Source organism: Nanorana parkeri, unplaced genomic scaffold, assembly GCF_000935625.1.
Source record: "Nanorana parkeri isolate BGI_ZX_2015 unplaced genomic scaffold, ASM93562v1 scaffold508, whole genome shotgun sequence".
NCBI lineage: Eukaryota > Metazoa > Chordata > Amphibia > Anura > Dicroglossidae > Nanorana > Nanorana parkeri.
In genome coordinates, this window is record NW_017306776.1 from 527,228 (window position 1) to 548,477 (window position 21,250).

Consider the following 21,250-nt stretch of genomic DNA (forward strand, 5'->3'; position numbering starts at 1 on the left):
CCACTAACCACCAGTGTAAGGGGACCCTTCTCCACTAACCACCAATGTAAGGGGACCATTCTCCACTAACCACCAATGTAAGGGCACCATTCTCCACTAACCACCAGTGTAAGGGGACCCTTCTCCACTAACCACCAGTGTAAGGGGGCCTTTCTCCGCTGACCACCAATGTAATGGGGCCTTTCTCCGCTGACCACCAATGTAATGGGGCCTTTCTCCGCTGACCACCAATGTAATGGGGCCTTTCTCCGCTGACCACCAATGTAAGGGGACCCTTCTCCGCTGACCACCAATGTAAGGGGGCCTTTCTCCGCTGACCACCAATGTAAGGGGGTTTTTCTCCGCTGACCACCAATGTAAGGGAGCCCTTCACTACTGACCACCAATGTAAGGGGACCCTCCTCCACTGACCTCCAATGTAAGGGGGCCCTTCTCCACTGACCTCCAATGTAAAGGAGGGGGCCTTCCCCATTGACCACCAATGTAAAGGAGGGGGCCTTCCCCACTGACCACCAATGTAATGGGGCCTTCCCCACTGGCCACCAATGTAACAGGTCATCAATGTAATGATTTTGTCATACAGAGCAGGGCGGTTCGTGAATTAAATACGATAGGTGCATCACATTCTTTGTTCTTATTAATACTCTTATTTTATTATATGTAGGTCTTTGCGATCAAACAAAAGTACAATGTGGACGTTATTCTTAGCAGGGATTCTGGGGGACCGGAAACATTTTTCAGGGGTTCCTCCTTCATCAAAAAAACAAAGTTAAGAAGGTGCCTGAGGAAGGTGGTTTGCCATGTCATGCTTGTTTAGCAAGTTACTATGCAACTGTACATGTCCTGATGAATGTTGTTGCGGTTTTTATGATGCAATGAGCATTTGTTTTTCGCTGAGCTGGTTGCAGAGTTTGTATGTAATGTAATAATGGTCTGTGGTTTTATCAGAACAAGTATGTGTCAACTGCTGGTGAACAGGGTCTACACCCTCTAGATCAGGGGTAGGCAAGATCGGACTAGTCAAAAAATACATTGCAAGACACTGACAGCCATATGAATGGCTCCTATAGACAGAGGCATGATGGAATTTGCAGTTCCACCAGAGCTGGAGTACCAATGTTGCCTACCCCTGCTCTAGATCATGGTTCCCACTTAACGTTTTTCTGTACGGCTTTTAGTTCTTCCTGCGAGGTCATAACCAGGTTTATAAAACTCTTGACGGACCAGCTGATGGGAGGTCAGGTGCTATTGAATTAAGCACACCCCCAGAACTACATCTTCCAAGAGCCTTTTATCCATACATAGATTGTAAGTGGGGGCGGCAGGGGGTGTCAAGGCAACTGCATCATTTTGGTAGATGGGGGGCGCAGCATGTGCATGGGGACAGAGAGGGGAGTTCTGAAGTCCAGCAGGCAGGGCTGCCATCCAGTTCTAATGAAACTCCAAATCCCATCATGCATCTGCCTCTGGGAGTCATGTGTGTGGCCTCATGAGACTCGTAGTGCTGAAACAGCTGGAGTGAGGCTGCGTACCCCTTACTAAGGCTGGGCACACACCTTACAACCATCGCAAGACTTTTGTCTTGCGATGGTTGTAAGGTACTTAAAAAAACGTACGATCTGCCTATGTTGCATAGGCAGATCGTACTTGCGATGATCGCAAGCCACGCCCCCTGAGGGGCGGGCTTCCGATGACCGCAATGCCGAACGGGCAGTGTGCGCTTGCGCACACCGGCCCGTGCGGCTGTTATCGTACGGACATGCCACAAACCCGCCGAACATCGTACGATGCTCGGCGGGTTTTCAAACATGTCCGTAAGTTTAAAGTCGTGCGACCTTACAGTAGTAGAGGTCGCACGGCTTCCACACACCTTACGAACATCGTACGATCGCGGGATTTCCCACGATAATCGTAAGGTGTGTGGGCACCCTTAGGGTTTTTTAAATGTTTATTATTCTCCAACTCAAGGTCGAAATTTAAGCAAAACACACAGGAGTAAAATCAAACCATTTAATAGTCTATGAGTAAAATAGTCTTGGCCTGTTCTACCTTTAACAAATCAACGCAATTACAGCAGAGGGCGCGGCCAGCCTCGGGCCATACTAGAGCGGAGGGAGGTGGCCAGCCTCGGGCCATACTAGAGCGGAGGGAGGTGGCCAGCCTCGGGCCATACTAGAGCGGAGGGAGGTGGCCAGCCTCGGGCCATACTAGAGCGGAGGGAGGTGGCCAGCCTCGGGCCATACTAGAGCGGAGGGAGGTGGCCAGCCTCGGGCCATACTAGAGCGGAGGGAGGTGGCCAGCCTCGGGCCATACTAGAGCGGAGGGAGGTGGCCAGCCTCGGGCCATACTAGAGCGGAGGGAGGTGGCCAGCCTCGGGCCATACTAGAGCGGAGGGAGGTGGCCAGCCTCGGGCCATACTAGAGCGGAGGGAGGTGGCCAGCCTCGGGCCATACTAGAGCGGAGGGAGGTGGCCAGCCTCGGGCCATACTAGAGCGGAGGGAGGTGGCCAGCCTCGGGCCATACTAGAGCGGAGGGAGGTGGCCAGCCTCGGGCCATACTAGAGCGGAGGGAGGTGGCCAGCCTCGGGCCATACTAGAGCGGAGGGAGGTGGCCAGCCTCGGGCCATACTAGAGCGGAGGGAGGTGGCCAGCCTCGGGCCATACTAGAGCGGAGGGAGGTGGCCAGCCTCGGGCCATACTAGAGCGGAGGGAGGTGGCCAGCCTCGGGCCATACTAGAGCGGAGGGAGGTGGCCAGCCTCGGGCCATACTAGAGCGGAGGGAGGTGGCCAGCCTCGGGCCATACTAGAGCGGAGGGAGGTGGCCAGCCTCGGGCCATACTAGAGCGGAGGGAGGCGGCCAGCCTCGGGGCCATACTAGAGCGGAGGGAGGTGGCAAGTCTCGGGACCATACTACAAAGGAGGATGCTATAAGGCTCTGGTGAAGAAGAGGTATTTTGTAGGATGTTCAGGTAAAGTTCAAATGAGGACATGGTATACAAATCTTCTGCGGTTCTTACAAAAATCAAAATCTGTGATTTGGTAGAAATGTGGCACACTCAAATTCTAGTCCAGAGATTTCATTTGTGGATAGCTCATTGATTGCTTGTTTGGGGGTTTTGTTCCCACGAAGATCCTCTATAGTGGTAGCAGCATATAGAGTAAGTATGAAACTCTTCTTTATGATGAGAACACAACCATTTCAAAGATTTCAATAACTAAACTTGTTTCTAGTAGCCTTAGGACAGCCTTTACTTATCAAGCATTGGGGGAAGAGGACCTGTCTCCGAAGATTAGCGCTACCCTACACCAACCAATCAGTTTCGATTCTGCATGGGAACATGACAGCAGCAGAACAAGTGATATCGAACAAGCCTAATAATCTGATTGGTTGCTTCGGGAAGAAAGACCGTTCATCCCTCAGTCACATGACAGCAAAGACCAAATGGTGTCCTGAGAAGTGATCATCAATAAATTATCAAGTGTCAAGTGTCAAAATGGCAGAGGAAGGGAAATTTGGGGAAACTGTGGAAAAGCGACTGTATTGCTATTGCTACATTCGAACTGCAGGTGCATTATGGGTGCGTCCAGGGAGAGGCCTTGAACCACATCTGAGGCCAGCATGTGTAATCGTCAGCCGAGACATCCGGGAAGGGTTTATCACGGCCGATTCATCCGCTGGTGGTCCGTCAGGAAAGGTCCAACACATCCATTAATACATTCGTACCAGTCTTTAGGCTCGATTGGCTCCCCCGTCGACTTTGTCTGCACAAGGAGAGAACACAGTTAGAGTTTAGATTGTTATGCCAGGAAACCAACCTATTTATAGTCTCCTGCATCACACCGCAAGTCCTACCAGTCCGGAACAAGTAGATAAATGGGACTGTGGAAGATGTGATGGACTTCTGCAACCAGTCACAGCTCGTGTATTACATCTCATATGTATATCTCAGGGCAATATACTTCTAGGATTGGCCAACTTCCTGAGTGACAATTATTATTGTGAACATATATCGAGTCAATAAAAATTCACAAATCATGAATGCATTCGTGCAGGAAACCTTTCCCAAGGAAAACCGGGGGGGGCGGGGGGCAATATTACTGACCTCCCTCTAAGAACGGCCTGCCTGTTATGTTGTCTCTCTGGCTCCAATCCCTTCTAAGCCATTGACCCGGAGCAATTCTATAGATCAGGACATTCAGAGGATCTTCTGCCTGAAGAGAAGCACAAGGAGTGCCTCCATAGTGTAGAAAACAACTTGATTTGAATATAAAAACAACTGAAAATGTACTCACAAAACCAATATGGGAGAGCCTGGAGTGGCAGGATCACAAAAAAAAAGCTTGAGGATGGACCAACAGTCATGGCTTTAAATGTGCAAGTGGGGTGCTGGCTCCATCTTGCTGCACATCAGTCCTCTAGTTGACGTGTTTCCGGGGCCAGCCCCTTTCCTCAAAAGGTTCTGACGAAAGGGGTCCGTCCCCAGAAACGCATCAACCAAAGCAGACCTGGAGTCAGCACCCCACCTGCACATTTAAAGCCATGACTGCTCGTCCATCCTCAGCTTTTTTGGTTGGTTGCGAGTACATTTTCATTGTCTTTATATTCAAAAAAAAAGTGTTTTTTTACACTATGGAAACAAAAGAATATGGACACCGGCACTCCAACAGCAGGTAGAACACGTCTATTGACGTACATGCAAAACAAGTAGCATAGCACACTCAGTGCGACGGTTCGGGGTCATGTAGGATCCCCTTCGTCAGGCAGAACACTTGAGGCCGGTGTCTATATTCTTTTGTATCACTGAGCCGGTGGCCCTCCGTCGACACCCGTGTTATTCTGATGGATGAGCGGTCAGGAGTGCAATGGGTGCATGGACTTTTACACTATGGAGGCGCTTCTTGTTTTTTTTTTTAACAGGTAAATATTTTATTGGTTTTAACACACATAACGAGTTACAAACATTACAGAGAAAATGAAATAATATCATCTCAATATCGAATATCAGCAATTAGCACAAGACAATAATGGAAAAATTAAGAAAAAATACATATACACTGGACAGACACTACCTAGCTAAAGAAGGTGTGGATCGCTGGTCTCGTGTGCTAGCAACACGGCCGACCCCCTTAGTGGGTCCGGCCCTGCTACTGAGAAAGGCTCCTGGGGGGGGACAAGGCAGAGGGAAAAAAGAGGGGGGCCAGGGATGAAGAGACCGGGGGGAGAAACAGGGTAGGCCGGGAGGGGGGGGAGGAAATAAGAAATTAGAGAATAAATAAAATCAGATAGAAATAAAAAAGGGGGGTCGGGGGAAGGGCTCCAGCCAAGCTCCGTCCAACGATCATCACCAGGGAAGGGGCTACCCCCAACCCTCACACCAGGTGTCAACAACCCCCGAAAGGATCCCAATGCTTCTCTATTGTTAGATACCCAGTTTCCCTGAAAGGAGCTGCCTTGTCTCTCTGGAGTCCCCCCTCTATTTCTGCAAGGATGGTGGAAAAATCAGCACCGGTGGTTGTTTTCTTTCAGTGTCTTATCTGCCTACTTGTAGGAAATCCCCATTGACATCTGCGAGATCTAGAATTCTGGCCAGAGCACGAGGAGAGGAAAAGTGTCAGGACCTGACCTCTACAGCTAAAGATCACTGGATCAGGAGCTGGGAGGTCAGTACAAACCCCATCACATCACTCGCCTAACCTTCATCTTAGAAGTCTTCTTAAAGGGACCCTGTCATGAGAAAATGATATAGGATGCCATTACCTAGCTGCCAACCCTTTCACCCAGCTTCAGTTCTTTGATTCACTGACCCAGAACAAGTATGCAGCCAGGGATGCCCCAATCTCCATACTTTCTGAGCCAGCGATTCTGACACGTCTTGGGGAAAAGCCAGGAAGACTATTTTTAGGAGGAAAGAATAGAAGAGCGTTGTTGCCCCTGCTCTCCGCACAGACCAAAGCAGATCTGCACCTTTAAAAGGCGCTTGTGTTATCTAGAGTGCTCAAAATAAAGTATTACTCATCTGATTCTCAGATCCACAGTGGTCAGCGCTCACCTCACTCCACTCCAGCTATGGAATGTCCCTCAGCGTCCTCACATCTAATGCGGGTCAATAGACCTGAACTAGACGCAATGACGTTAGCAGCCCCTGGACCGCCGGAGCTCAGGAGAGAAGAGGCTGTGGGGACCGGTCTAGCAGCCCGGAGGGAGCTAGTGAGACAGAGGATCAGGCCAGTAATACAGTCTAGAGCCCTCTAGACAAAACTGGCACTTAACCCTTGCAGTGCAGGGGATAGACCTACTGCAAAGGTCAGCTTTTGTTTGCTTGGAGTTCTTCTTTAAAAAAGGAGAACTATGAGGTGAGTGATTTCCACTCACCTCATAGTTCTAGCCGACCTGTGACAATGAGACTGTCACAGGTCGGCTAAGTAGATTGGGTGGTGAGCGAACACATACCGGCGATCGCTCGCCTCTCGATCCTGTCACGGCTCTCTGCCGTGACAGGGGAGGGGCTGGATTCCCCCCTCCGATTCGCCAGCGTTGACTGGCGGAACGGACGGGAGAGGGGGCGGGTACAGCTGGTTCTGCCTCTAGATAGGCAGAGCCAGCTGTCAGTTACGCAGCTGGGCGGATCCGGGCACAATTGTCGGGATCCGCTTCAGCTGCGGCGTCTCAGTATACCGCGAGCTACAGCTTGCGGTATACTGAGCCTAGGGTGACGGGAGGACGCTAGTTTGTGTCCTCCCGTTACCCTAAGGAGAACTATGGGGAAAAGCCCTGACCTCATAGTTCTCCTTTAAAGACAGACAATGCAGAAAATAAAATTTTCATATGTTTAGGTCCATGGGGTTGAACAGGATGTTGCCTTTAACATTTTTGTGACCAGAGGACATTGATGCCTAGATGCCCAGACTAGAACTATGAATATCTGCTTACCTATAAATATACCTAAATATGGTTTTAATAAAAAATGTAAAAAAAACCCTGTTTAGTTTTTTTCTTTACTGGCTGACAAATGCACAAAAGATGTTCATGATGATGTAATATTAGGCATTTATTTAATACTGCAATTGTCAGATACAGTTACCAGAGACACATTGTCATCTTCAGGCTGCAATGGCCTCTGCAGGCTGAAGACTTATTTCATGAATGAAGCCTGCGGCCTGTGTGTGATCACTAGATCATAGCTTACAAAGTGATCACATGATTAGGAAGAACCCCGATTGGTCTCCATTAGTTAGTGAGGACAGGAGAGGTCGGCGACATCACGGCGTTGGCTGCTGTCTGTCAAATGGAAGAGACTGATGTATCCAAAGCTATGGACAACATGCAGTGGAACCTTAAAAGGAGATTCATGGGGATCATTTGTCTTTAAACTGAAGATTAATGGTTGGGAGGAATTAACTCGGCAGAATAAAAATAGAAACGCGTGTAATCTGGGTTATGATAAATAAGTAACATCTCTTTACACAGCAGAGACAGTAACACCACAGCAGAGACAGTAACACTGGTTTGGCACCGAGAAAAAAGAATGCTGATGTACAAAATATTTCCAGCAGTATAAAGTCTAGAAGTGAAGGACTCCGCTTATGACAGGATAATCAGGTTACCCATCAACTATATAGATATGTGAATTACAGGGTGAGCAGGTTCAACATACACAAACACTATATGAGCACCAAGAGATCAGCTTGCTTGGCTGGCCAGGAGCTATTTTTCTTAGAACTCCGTTACTGCGACACCGGGTTCAAATTCTACCACGACTATTATCTGCATGGAGTTTGCATGCTCTCCCTGCCCGTGTCAATGGGTTTTCTTGGGGCCATCCGGATTCCGCCCACAATCCAAGAAACATACTGTCAGGCATCTTTCGTTGTTAGTTTAGCTTAGTACTCATGTGTGGTCACCAGGACAGGAAGGGAATAAAAATCTTCCCAATAGAAAGCCAAACAGCAATAAAAATGACAGAGGTTCTAAGACTTTCCCACTTTGCTCAAAAATGGAGAGATAGTACTGGTTGGAGCAATGCTGGTTGGAGCAATGCTTAGAGGTCTTTTTATAACCAATTCAGGATATCTGCCCTACAAAATCTTAATGAAGGTTCGTTCTGTGCAAATGGAGACAAACAATCTTAGATATATTTCCTTTTCAGGTTGAATGAATGTCATGTAATACTGCATTATGGCCACTAGATGGAGCTGAGGAGCATAGGAAACAACTATAGCCCAACAAGACCTCACTCTGGTTATCCTGCCAACCCCTTTTAAGTAAAATAAATGTGGGGGCTTCCATTGCTGACCTCATTCCCAAAAGATGAGTCCCCCTGGCTGTTATGTTGACCAATTGGCTTTCATACATAGACAATGGCACAGTCGATCCCTATAGACTTCTATGCGGCTATCTTCCAATATAGGATTTGCTCAGGAGATGGCCCCATAGAAGGCTGTGCAAGCCTTTCAAGGGGATACAACATTTCCTGTAGGGGTGCTAAAGACTCTATAGGCCACAGACATCAGAGTCAGGTAGTATACATATGGGGTTCCTTTAGCTTGGGGAGTGCTGCTTTAGGAGAGGTTCCACTGGATGTGTGGATGGAGAACTTGTCCCTTTTGGGAGGGGAGCAACTCGGGGCTTTAGAACAGAATGCCGATTTAATGATGATTTCATAGTTACCTTTGGGGATGAACTTAATCGAGTTGCTGAATATTCAGAAGCGGGACTGGTTCTTCTTTGGGCCGTCGTTTAAAAACTCGTGACCCAGGCCATTGCCGCACTTTCCGCAGGAGACCTGGAGGAGCAAAAGGACACGAGTTAGAATCCAGAAATCCCAGCCGATGAAAATAAAACAGCAATTCAATTAAAGGGAACCTGTCTAGAAGGCTGTTACCTGGCACAGCTGAAGCTCCCATCCAGTGCTGGAAGCAGCCATTGGCTGGACTCCCAGAAGCAGCGGAATGTGCAGAATGCTGGAGGGGTGCGACTTTGACCCTAAACTAGCACTACCTGCATGGAACTGGGCCATAGAAGCCTTCGGTACACCATGAGATAAGTCAGCTGTAAGGCTGGGTTCACACCTGGGCGTACGGAATATGCGTGTTTGCTGTGATTTGCGGTAAAAGAAACACGCGTCAAACGCGCGTTTACTAAGCTGTATCCTAATGGATACGCGCGGAAAATACGCCCCAAAGAAGCTCCTGTACTTCTTTGGGCGTAGGGCCTTTTGCAGCGTGTTCCTACGCGCTGAAATACGCCCAGGTGGGAAACATGCCCATAGGCAATTATTGGTTTTCACATGATGAGCGTTTTACAGCGCGTCGATCAGCGCTGTAAAACGCTCAGAAGTGAACCAGGCCTAAGAGGCAGCGGATGTTCCGACAGGTTCCCATTACAGATTAACACTTGGGGAAGGTCTCTGCAGTTTCTAGCTCGGTTCAAGCAGGCTTCAGCTAGTTAACTCCATTCTAAAAGGGCAGTGTGTACAGTAAACATACATACAGCACTTGGCAAGCGTCATGCAGCTTTTCTGAAGCCCTTAAAGCACCCTCAGCTCCAGACTGAGCCCCCATTCACACCAGGGCGGTTCGGCCGCGCAGATCCGCCCACATGAACATTGCTATGGGGAGCGTTCATGGAACCGCGTGGCTCTGTGGGATCCGAATCGCCTCCTGCCAGAATTGCTCCATGGCTCTTTTTTGCTGCACTGATCAGTGCGGTTTCCATACCGCTTTCAATGTAACCGTGCGGTTTTGGGCGTTTCAGTGCCGAATTAAAAATACCCAAAACCTCCCTTTTCAAATCCGCACGGAGACCGCGCTGATCCGAAACCGCCCTGGTGTGAACCAAGCCTTAAAGTGCTGAATGCTAACCATAATGGGAGTCCTAGCTGTCCCTTTAAATGAGCTGTTGGCAGGCTTTAGGCAAGATTCAAGATTTACATTCAGACCGGTGCTCAGCACGCCGAGACTAGAGCAGAGGGCGCTATGAAGGGAAATTGTCAGATGAGTGAAATACAACTTATCCCAATAGTTAGGCCGACCTGTGACACTGCAGCGTCACAGGTCGCCTCTATTGATTGAGAACCGAGCGATCACATAACACTGATCGCTCAATTCACAATATTCTCCCTGCAGAGAGCAGTGACCATCAGTCACCACTCCCCTCAGGGATTTCCCCCCTCCTCTCTCCGTTCCTCCAGCTACCCCCTCTCAGCAGTGACTCAACAGCTCAGCTTACTCCGCTTTCCTCCCAGCAGGGAGCCAGCAGCTCAGTTCTCTCTCCCAGCAGCTCCCGCTCAGCCCCCCCACCTTGCTCTACCCAACAATAGTGACCCAGCAGCTCAGTTCCCCCTACTACCCCTATCAGAAGCTGAGCCCACCTTTATCCCCCTCCTAGCAGCCACTCAGCAGCTCAGCCCACCTTACTACCCCTCCCAGCAGTGACTCGAAAGCCCAGCTACCCCTTCCTTCTACTTAATCATTACTAGTTCCAATACCATCTCCTTCCCATGAACCAGTATAGACTGATAGCACATAAAGTGTGCTAAAGTGACCTCTCAAGCAATAATATTTATGGTCATTTAGGAGGCCACTTAGCACTCCTGAAGTGCTATCAAATCTTGGTCAAAAAGGGTGCTTTACATGTTTTATTCAGACCCCCTTTAGGATTATACACAATCATTTACAATCTCCTGCAGACCATACCTGGGCAGTCATACTGTTTATGGTGTTCTCACCTTAAGAGCATTGGGCCGTTCCACATATTTGGAGACGCTGTCCTCGTGGATGGTCTCTGTGAAGGCGGGCCACGGGGAGGAGTGTTCATATTTTGTACGGCTGGAGAACAGCTCGTAGCCACATTCGGCGCACACGTATATTCCTGATCATGGAATGACAGCGATACACAAAGTATTACAAGTCAATCATTATGACAAAGCTCTCCTAGAACACATAGGTGCATACAGCAAGCAACCCTTGTATTGTAATAACGGCACGTTAGCTCTCCTAGAACACATAGGTGCATACAGCAAGCAACCCTTGTATTGTAATAACGGCACGTTAGCTCTCCTAGAACACATAGGTGCATACAGCAAGCAGTCCTTGTATTGTAATATTGGCACGTTAGCTCTCCTAGAACACATAGGTGCATACAGTAAGCAGTCCTTGTATTGTAATATCGGCACGTTAGCTCTCCTAGAACACATAGGTGCATACAGCAAGCAGTCCTTGTATGGTAATCACTGCACGTTAACCTTCCCATTCTGCACCACTGTAGGATATGATGGTGGATTATAACGAAAGGTCATTAATACCCAAATATAAAACTTACCTCCACAGAGATATAAAAGACACGAGTGCCGCTCTGTATTTATCACTTAGGGGGGCCAATTATAAACAATTTGCAGAGCCCTTTGCTCTGGGAATACCCGAATGTTCATTTTGGGTGAATAACGCCAAAAACAAACGTTAGTATTCTATTATTTTACAGTTCGAATGTATTGCCAAAAGCTCAATTCAAATTGTAATACCAAATTCTAACCACTAGATGGAGCCAAGGAGCATAGAAAAGTGTTGATTCCTTTGATCTTCAGCTCCATCTAGTGGCCATAAGGAAGTATTACATCACAATACATTCGAACTGGAAGAAAATATATATTATATATATCTATATCTATCTAACATTGCTTTTGGCATTATTCACCCCAAAACGAACGTTCACCAGTATTCTCAGGGTGAATATAAATAGACCCGAAGGGTATTTTTCTAAATGCAAGTACTACAATGCTGTGCAGCGGCCCTTACACTGGAAGGGGATGGGAAGACACACAGGACTGGGTAGCCAACCTGATAATACTCTGCATGCAAATGTATTTACAAGGAGCATGCTGACTGGAGAAGGAGAGAGCACGGTGAGCAGAGAGATACTTAGTCTGCTGCTGCTCCTTCGCTGTCCAACTGTGTGGAGAGGACAACCACTGCCCTCCTTAACTGAAAGTGGTGCTCTGTGTGGCAGAGCCGTATAAATCTCAGGACTGGATGGACCGAAATACAAGTTACTATGTCAGCTCAGACCTTACACAAAGCATTTGTGCCCGGCTTCCTGATTGGCCGAGAAGCTGGCTCCATGCTCCCTCGTCACCAGGGAGCTGGTTTCCCAGTCAATCAAGATGCCGGGGGCGGGTAATGAATCGCCGCACAGCATCCCATTTGGTCAGGAAGTTGGCCAATCAGAAAGCCAGGTGGTGAGTCATTACCTCGACCCCCGGCATCCCGATTGGTCAGAAAGCCGGATCCATGCTCCCTCGTCACCTGGTGGTGAGCATGGAGACGCCTTCCCAGGCTAAGCGGGAAGCGAGTCATTACACGCCGCCTGGCTTCCTTAATGGGACTCCCGGTATCGGTGAGTACCGAAACAAAATAATTATCGGTACTCGTTACCGAAAAAACGGTATCGGTGCATCCCCATTTATAACCCCTGCCAGCTTTTTATTTGCCATCTGTATTCAGCTGGGGAGATTTCCTACACTTCCTGTCTGACAGCCAGAACAGGAAGTGAGTAAAATCCCTGGTGTGGTCACCAGAACTAGTGTCCCCATTGGAAGATCTCCCCTCTATTCCTGTTCTGGTGACAACCCAAAGTTTGGGATTTCCTTTCACTGATAAGGACACAGAGAGGGAGTGACTCTCTCTATTGGGGACACAGAGCAATAAAAACCTGCCCGGGGTTCTCATCCCTCTCCATCCACAACTAACTTGGCTTCAGCTGCGCTTCAAGTCGGTAAACTTCCTCCCACAAATGAAGTAACCGGATTCCGGCTTTCATCAGCCACCTTGTGACATGAATGTTGCAAAGTGACTGAAATCGCTGAGCAGCTTCCAGGAATAGATTCTGTACAGTCTCCACACATTGCATTGTTAATCGGTAACCACGGCCATCGGGGTCATTATTGGTTATTATCCTGAACAAGCATCAATGTGTCTCCGGGACGGACTCTGAGGATCGGGCGAGCTTCTCAGCAGATGGAACAGATTCTGGCCAATCAAGCAAGTCTACAAATCAAACTTCCCATGTTTCCCTTGCTACTGCTGTCCCCCCTGAGGGATGTACAGGGAAGGTCACATGACTTTCTACTTGCAGACAGAGGACTCCCAGCATACAGGATTATATCATGACACATTTCTTTAGATACTAGAAGGTATGAGCGGGACACAAACGTGCATGCGTACCATCTTTCATCCAGTCCTCGCTGAATGTACGGAGATTCACCAGCTTGAGATACCACCAGAGGTGTCCCCAGACCGGGTGTCTTGGTGATGGACACCGGCAGAGAGAGGAGGGCACGTTCATCCCGCGGGATAAGGTATTTCGCTGGGTCCCCTTCTGTCTGCTGCAGCTGTCGGGCTCTCAGTCCATGACCGAGTGCCCGACTTTTCAGAGGGGGTGACACCAAAATGACGATCAGTGATTTTGGTGTCACCCCTTCTGATGGTGTCACCTGGTGTGGGCTGCACCCCCCTGGAGATGCCACTGTAGAGTGCACAGGACAGCACTGGATTTCTGGCAGGATCAACAAGCATCGAACAGAAAAAAAGAAAAGCGCTTCCAATGGCGTATTCAACAGACCAAATGGGGAGACACGCAGACTAGATGCAGCTTGGTGGTCACATGACCACATGAAAAAAACAAACCTTTATATTACATATATTTAGATGGCGATGGATTATAAAACATATGCGGGGAGCAGCAGAGCAATGGGGAGCCCACATTTAAAAAGTGGGTCATTGCGCAGCCTTTCCTTCCATTTAAACCCCTCAGCGCGCACTGGACGCACTTCGGAGACCATTCAACTTGCTTTGCTGCAAAACGCACCAATAACGCAGTTAACTCCATAGCAACGCTGCTGGTGAACCCTAAATAAGCTTCAGGATAGACAGCAGGGAACCCCCCCAGATATGAATGTACAATGCTGGCAACAATGTAACAGCTGATCCATTATGTAACTTTCTGATTGGTTCCCTGTACACACCGACACCCTCCTACACCCCAATAGTAAGTCCACACACACACACCAGCCCCTCGTTATCATTACCGTTCTCGAAGTGATCTTTGTACTTTTCTCCGCCAAAGAACGAGCAGAAAGACATGGTGATGTTACCCTGACCAGCACCGACCCTGTCAAAACTGATCCTCACCGGCCACTGTCCACCGCACACTGCCAGGGAGCATAGAGCCGCACATTGTGTAATAGACTTTTACGGGAGTGGGCGTTGCGTTACGTCACCACAGGGGCGTTCCTTCCTGAACCTGGGGCCGCCATCTTGGATGAGGGCAACGACTTACTATATCGCTAGCAGTATTGGATATTTTAAGTGTGACGTGAACCATTTATTTTTCTGTGGTCATAAATGGTGAAGGGGCAGAGGTGGAGTCCCACACAGAGGCGGAGAGAGTGAGACCTGGCCTGTCAAGTACAGTAATATTTATGCAAGAGCCTGATGGAATTGCTTAACCAGGTCACATGTATGAGAACATGCTGCAGGTGTTTATTGAGAGAGAGAGGTAGCGGGATGTGACATTGCTGACTGAAAACCTGTGACAAGAAATGTTTGCTCAGTGTGAGATGTTCCCATAGCTGCCATCACTTTAGACCCCATTCACACTGAGCGACATGGATATCACGCGTTTTTCAGCGCGATTTCGTGCTGAGCGGCTTTGAGCTACATTGCACGATATTGAGCGACAGTGCACATTTTACCGTGCTACATATCGCGTTTTTTGGGCGGTCCTCCATCGCTACTACATTGGGCTGTAATCAATCAACAGCGATCTTTATGTGACATCATCTTTTCCTTCCATTTTGCAGTGCAAAAGTGACCCTTCTGTAGCGCGATATCGTATGACAAAGTTGTGCACTAGCGCCGATAATGCGCGATTTAGTGCGACACCATAGAGTCTATTGAAGCCGAATAGCGCGACATCCGCGGAAAAAAAGTGTCATGTACAAGCGACAAGCTTGAGCGACATTAAGCTGTGAGATGTGAACAGCTCCATTGAAATGCATTGGACAAGCTACAAAGAGCGATATGCGCGATTTTGCGGCAGAAATCGCGCGATAAACCGATCAGTGTGAACGGGGCCTTAAAGTGCGTCTCCAGGCAAACAGCTAAATGCATAACTTTTTCTCTGTCTAGACCAGGGGTGGTGAAACTACAAATCCCATGATGCATCTGTCTCTGGAAGCAATGTCTGTGACGGAGAATTTTGCAATGCCTTATGGGATTTGTAGTTCCACAGCAGCTGGAGGGCAGGAGTTACCCCTGCGCTAGATAATTACAGCTACTCTTAAAGTGCAAATACAGCCAGAACTGGCTCTGGACCCAGTCCAAATCTGAGCTCCCCTAAACCTGGAAGGGAGCCCAATCAGCTGCGGGCTGGGGCATTCCCCTTCTAATCCTGCAGCTGCACATAAACAAAGGGATGGGTTGCTTGTGCTGACATCATTGACCGTATATGGCCATATTAGGTCAATATAATTTACCAAATATAGCCATGTGGCCATATAAGGTCAATGAGGTCACAGCGTCCCGGCCATTTACTTATGCCCTGCTGCAGACGGGGAAGCTGATTGGGCAAAAAGAGCTTCCTTCTGGGTTTGGGGAGCTCAGGTTCAATCCAAACTCGGTCCGTACCTAAGAGCATTCCTACTGCCGAGTGACACATACTGGACCACTGGAACTAAAATTCACCTTCGTTGCTATCGCAGCTTTGTTCCACACTTCCTGTCTACATGCACATTGACGATGGCTGCATGGAATGTCTCAGAGCGGATTTCCTTAAAGGGACCACAGCAGGTACGCTGACACAAGATGCCTCGGCACAGCCATTTGTATTCTCCATCAGAGACACCTTAGAACAGGAATATCTAAACCAGACAGGAAGTGCCTGAACAAGAGCTTCCATGGCAGGATCACCAGGTATTACTTGAATGAAAACTCTAGGTTTAGGGTCCATTCACACTTGAGTGTTGCGCTTAGCACATTCGAGCATGCTAGCGCACCCAGTGCACGCCCTACTTGTGTTCAACGCACACCAATTCAAGGTATTGCAGTACCGCTTGTTGGGCTGTGCCGCAGTGCACCTAGCGCATCATAGCACAAGTTCAGTGCGCTGTGTAATAGCGTGCACTAAATGCACAGTAACATGCGTAACCCTTTTTTTCGAACTCAATGAACTTCAATGCCTTGCCACAACGCAGCTGCATTGCCTTAGTGCATTGGGCCGCCATTTAAAATGAATGCCATTGTAACGCATGTAATGTGTGCTAAAAAGAGGTTTTGGGGTTTTTTTAGTGCGCAGAAAGAAAAAAAGTGTGAGGGTCTTTTCCCCCCCAATTGATAACAGACCCTTTAAATCTGGTAGGAATGTTAGGAGGGATCCCCAATGTGAAAAAAAGTGTGGGGTTCCCCCCAGAAGTCATACCAGACCCTTAATCCAGGGCAGAACAGAGGGGGCGAGCAAGCGCCCCTCCTCCTTGCGCCATACCAAGCTACATGCCCTTGACATGGAGTGGGTGCTTTGCAGGGGCGGGACCCCCAGAAAAGCGCCTTGTCACTATGCCGATGAGGACAGGGGCCTCTTCCCCACAACCCTGGCCCGGTGATTGTGGAGGTCTGTGTAAGGTAAAGGGGGCCCCCCAGATGCCGCCTACCCCCCTTGTGATTGAGTAAGGGGTACTTGTACCGCTACTCATTCACTAAATGCTTCAATAAACACATAACACCTTTAATTGAACACAATTTTTTTTTTTTGTGTCCCACAATGTTATTTCAGGAAAAAAAGACAAAAAACTCCCCGATGCAATGTTTACAATTATACAAACAATTTGAAATAGCGAATAGCAGTCTGGCTAATGCCCCCGCCCGCTGCCTGACGACAATCACAGAGGAGCGACCTGAGAGAGAACTTTCTCAGGTCTGCTCCTCTGCAGGAGCAGTGGCCATTCTGCTATTGGCTATTGTAAATTACAATAGCCAATAGCAGGCCCCATTGGCTCTCAAAATACCTGAACAGTCTGATTGGATGCTGGCATTGTTCAGGTGTTTTGACAGCCAGCGGGGCCGACTAGCAAGATACTGAAGCTTGGCCCAGCGAGAGATTCCACCATCCACACAGTTTAGCGGAGATGGAGGAATCTGTTGCACGTTTTCCATCTGGCCATAGAAAGTCTGCAGATCATCTATAGGTGTACGGCCAGCTTCAGTTTACAGACTTCTAGATGGTTTCCTGGTTATCAGGAGTGGGATAGACCTTATGGAAGTTCAACATACTGTAGATTATAATGGTGGTGCTGACTGTCACTTTAAACAAGCTGCTAGTTAGTGGGCTTCATCTCTACATGAAGCTTCCTGGCTAGGGTGGCCACCTGTCCAGGATTCTGGACGGTCCAGGTTTTGAAAGCTGTGTTCAGGTTTCATGGCAGCAGAAACCCGGACACAAGGTGTCAGGCAGACAGGGGCAACCAAATTTAAAATAGGGGCTACTGGCCCCCCACTGAAAATAGTCTCAACTGTGATATTTACATATGAATGGGCGGCTCTATTTACATATGAATGGGCGGCTCTATTTACATATGAATGGGCGGCTCTATTTACATATGAATGGGCGGCTCTATTTACATATGAATGGGCGGCTCTATTTACATATGAATGGGCGGCTCTATTTACATATGAATGGGCGGCTCTATTTACATATGAATGGGCGGCTCTATTTACATATGAATGGGCGGCTCTATTTACATATGAATAAGCCGCGACTCATTCTCCCCAATTAATGTCGGCAAAGTGTTCGGGTTTCGCTTGAAGAAAAGGTGGCAGCCCTACTCCTGGCAGCTTGTGTGAGGTAACAGTCAGCACACCATTGTGGTGCCATTAATTGTTAATGTGGAACATGTACCAATGTGCAACCACCAGCCAGGGCTAGCGAGAATGCTGCAAGTGTGATTTTTGGTCCATTGCGGTGCATTAAGAAGCTCACTCAAATGATCGGGCTGCCTTGACAGAACACATGTTGAATGCGTCACAGGGGAGAGGGGACCACCCTGGTGTGAATGGGGCCTGAGATCTGAGTTTAATATCCCCATACCAGAGCTAAAGTTTTCTTCGATGGCTTCAACAAAGCTGCTCAAAGCTTGCCGAAAGCGTTACCAATGATGCATGCAAACCGAAGCCGAAACATAATGAAAACAAAGGATGAACCCAGCTGACAAAAAAAAAAACCTCCCGCTGTCATAAACAAGATGAAATGTGATTATCATTAAAGGTCCGCCAGAAGAATGAAGGGACCATTCACACCATAGAGTTGTGTTACTTGCACTATACCAGTGGTGGCGAACCTATGGCACGCGGGGCCCTCTCTGCTGGCACGCGAGCCCAGGTTCAGGGACCACCAATGGAAATAGATCTGACCGACCCGGATCGCCTCAGTACGCGATCCGGGCCAACTGTTTACCCTATTTTGCCTAAGGCAGTGATGTTGAACGTTTCTTAAACCCGTTCTTAAAACTTATTTTCATTGCTGGCACTTTGAGGTAAATAAATTCATTTTGTGTCGCAGTTTGGGCACTCGGGTTCAAAAAGGTTCGCCATCACTGCACTATACCATGCATTTAATGCACTCTATCACACAACGTACCTAGTGTGCATTACCATTGTCCTATAGACCTAGTGTGCATAGCGATCATATCCCATGGCCGGGGTGGAATTGGAAGCGGCCGTAACAGGCCCCAGGATCGGCAACGTTCAGTCTTGTTACGGAGGCAGATGACACAAGAGCGGACGTACGACAGGCAATCCTTCCTCAACCCCGGCCACCAGAAGGACCGCCGCACCAAGTCGATCGTCTTGCGAACTCCGAAGTGACCCGCCAGTTGATGATCATGACACATCTGAAGAACCATGATACGAACCTCGGGTGGTATGAACACCAAATCATTCAGAAAAAATAATCCCTCCTTCTCCTGAAATTTCAGATTGGCGGGCAAAGTTGCCCCGGAAGACAATAAGAGTAAACTGTGGGCAGGCAACACCGCCACTGGTGGACTCGACTCCTCCCCCTCCGGGTACATGCGGGACAAGGCATCGGGTTTGATGTTCTTAGACCCCAGGCGGAAGGTAATTGTGCATTGAAAAGCGGGAGAAAAACAGCGCCCATCGGGCCTGGCGAGGCCGAAGCCGCTTTGCCGACCGTAGGTACTCCAAGTTCTTATGATCAGTAAAGACCAAAATAGGACGAGCAGCCCCTTCCAACAAATAACGCCATTCTTCTAGAGCCGCTTTAATTGCCAGCAGTTCACGATCACCCACATCGTAATTTTGTTCCGTAGGGGTAAGTTTCCGGGAGAAAAACGCCACACGATGGAGTAAAGATCTTTCGCCCTGTCGCTGGGACAGGATAGCTCCGACCGCAACCTCCGAGGCATCTACCTCAAGAACATATGGCAGAGTCGGGTCAGGATGTTTCAAGATTGAGGCAGAGGTGAACAGTTTCTTGAGGTCGTCGAAGGCCATCTGGGCCGAAGGGGTCTACTGGAAATGTGTGTTCTGCTTGGTAAGCTGCGTAATGGGACTAATGATCGTCGAAAAATTTTTGATAAATTTTCGGTAGAAATTTGCAAACCCCACAAAGCGTTGGACACCCTTGCGAGTGACGGGGGTAGGCCAGTCCAAAATGGCAGCCACCTTTTGAGGATCCATGGCAATGCCCGTGGTTGATATGATGAGACCCAGGAATTGGACAGAGTCCTTTTCAAATTCGCACTTCTCGGCTTTCACGTATAATTGATGTTTTTGGAGTCTCTGTAATACCTCCAGAACATGCGTCCGATGTAGGTCAAGGGAGGATGAAAAAATCAAAATGTCGTGTAGCGCCCTCTAAAATGTCACTATTCAATTTAGAGATACCTGGACTGTAACCAGTCTAGATACTGATTATACAGAGCTCTGCATTCTATAGGTGTCCCTGAGTCTGCTGGATTGATTGCTCCTCCTGTTGCTGAGGAAAAGGGAGCCTTGGCATACAGTGAGGGAGGATCCACCCTCAGGTTATGACTATGCACCTGGCCCTAGCCAATCCCTGAGTAGGATGACTCAGAGGCATGGTTGAGGGCAGGTGATAAAAGGTCTGGGGACATTGTGGAGAGCTCTCTCTTCCCCTAGGGGCCTCGCCCTAGGAGGACTGTGTGTGATGCAGAGCAAATGGCCTGGGCCTCAGCACATGGCAGGTGCTGAGGGGCCTGGAGGCCTAAGGATACACTGATACTTCACTGGGCCCAAACACGTGGCAGGTGTTGGGTGCCTTGTTCTAAGAAGATACTCTCATTTAACTGGAGTGCTCCTTGGCAGTTGCAGATGCTGAGGGCACAGAAGTTCCAGATCCTAAAGAGGAAAATACCTGATGGAAGCTGGGTCGGATTTGATTGGTGCGCTCTGTCTGGCCATTAGTCTGTGGATGGTACGCTGTGGAGAAGTTGTTGGCAACCCCAAGAGACTTGCACAATTCACGCCAGAATTTGGAGGTAAATTGGACACCCCTGTCAGAAACAATATTGCTGGGAAGGCCATGGAGGCGCACAATCTCCTTGAAGAAGGCACGGCTGGTATCAGAGGCAGTCGGGGTGCCGATCATTGGGACAAAGTGTGCCATCTTGGTGAGACGATCCACCACCACGAAGATGGAAGTGAATCCATCAGAAGGCGGCAAGTCCACGATGAAATCCATGCCGATCATATCCCATGGCCGGGGAGGAATGGGAAGCGGCCGTAACAGGCCCCAGGATCGGCAACGTTCAGTCTTGTTATGGAGGCAGATGACACAAGAGCGGACGTACGACAGGCAATCCTTCCTCAACCCCGGCCGCACCAAGTCAATCGTCTTGCGAACTCCGAAGTGACCTGCCAGTTGATGATCATGACACATCCGAAGAACCACGACACGAACCTCGGGTGGTATGAACACCAAATCGTTCAGAAAAAATAATCCCTCCTTCTCCTGGAATTTCAGACTGGCGGGCAACTGGGATTTCAAGTCATCTTGCAATAAGAGAAAACTGTGGGCAGGCAACACCACCACCGGTGGACTCGACTCCTCCCCCTCCGGGTACATGCGGGACAAGGCATCGGGTTTGATGTTCTTAGACCCCGGGCGGAAGGTAATGTGCATTGAAAAGCGGGAGAAAAACAGCGCCCATCGGGCCTGGCGAGGC

At 48.8% G+C, this 21,250-nt stretch overlaps 1 protein-coding gene across 1 annotated transcript; it reads right to left on the reverse strand.

Moving 5' to 3' along the window:
* Positions 1 to 3,472: 3,472 nt before the first annotated feature.
* On the reverse strand, positions 3,473 to 14,229 carry MSRB1 (methionine sulfoxide reductase B1). The gene is made up of 4 exons (XM_018561222.1): positions 14,081 to 14,229; positions 10,727 to 10,869; positions 8,668 to 8,782; positions 3,473 to 3,761 (listed from the first exon to the last, which is right to left on the reverse strand). Exons 1-4 carry the CDS (start codon positions 14,133 to 14,135, stop codon positions 3,730 to 3,732), a joined length of 345 nt encoding a protein of 114 aa, XP_018416724.1. The 5' UTR covers positions 14,136 to 14,229; the 3' UTR covers positions 3,473 to 3,729.
* Positions 14,230 to 21,250: the final 7,021 nt, after the last annotated feature.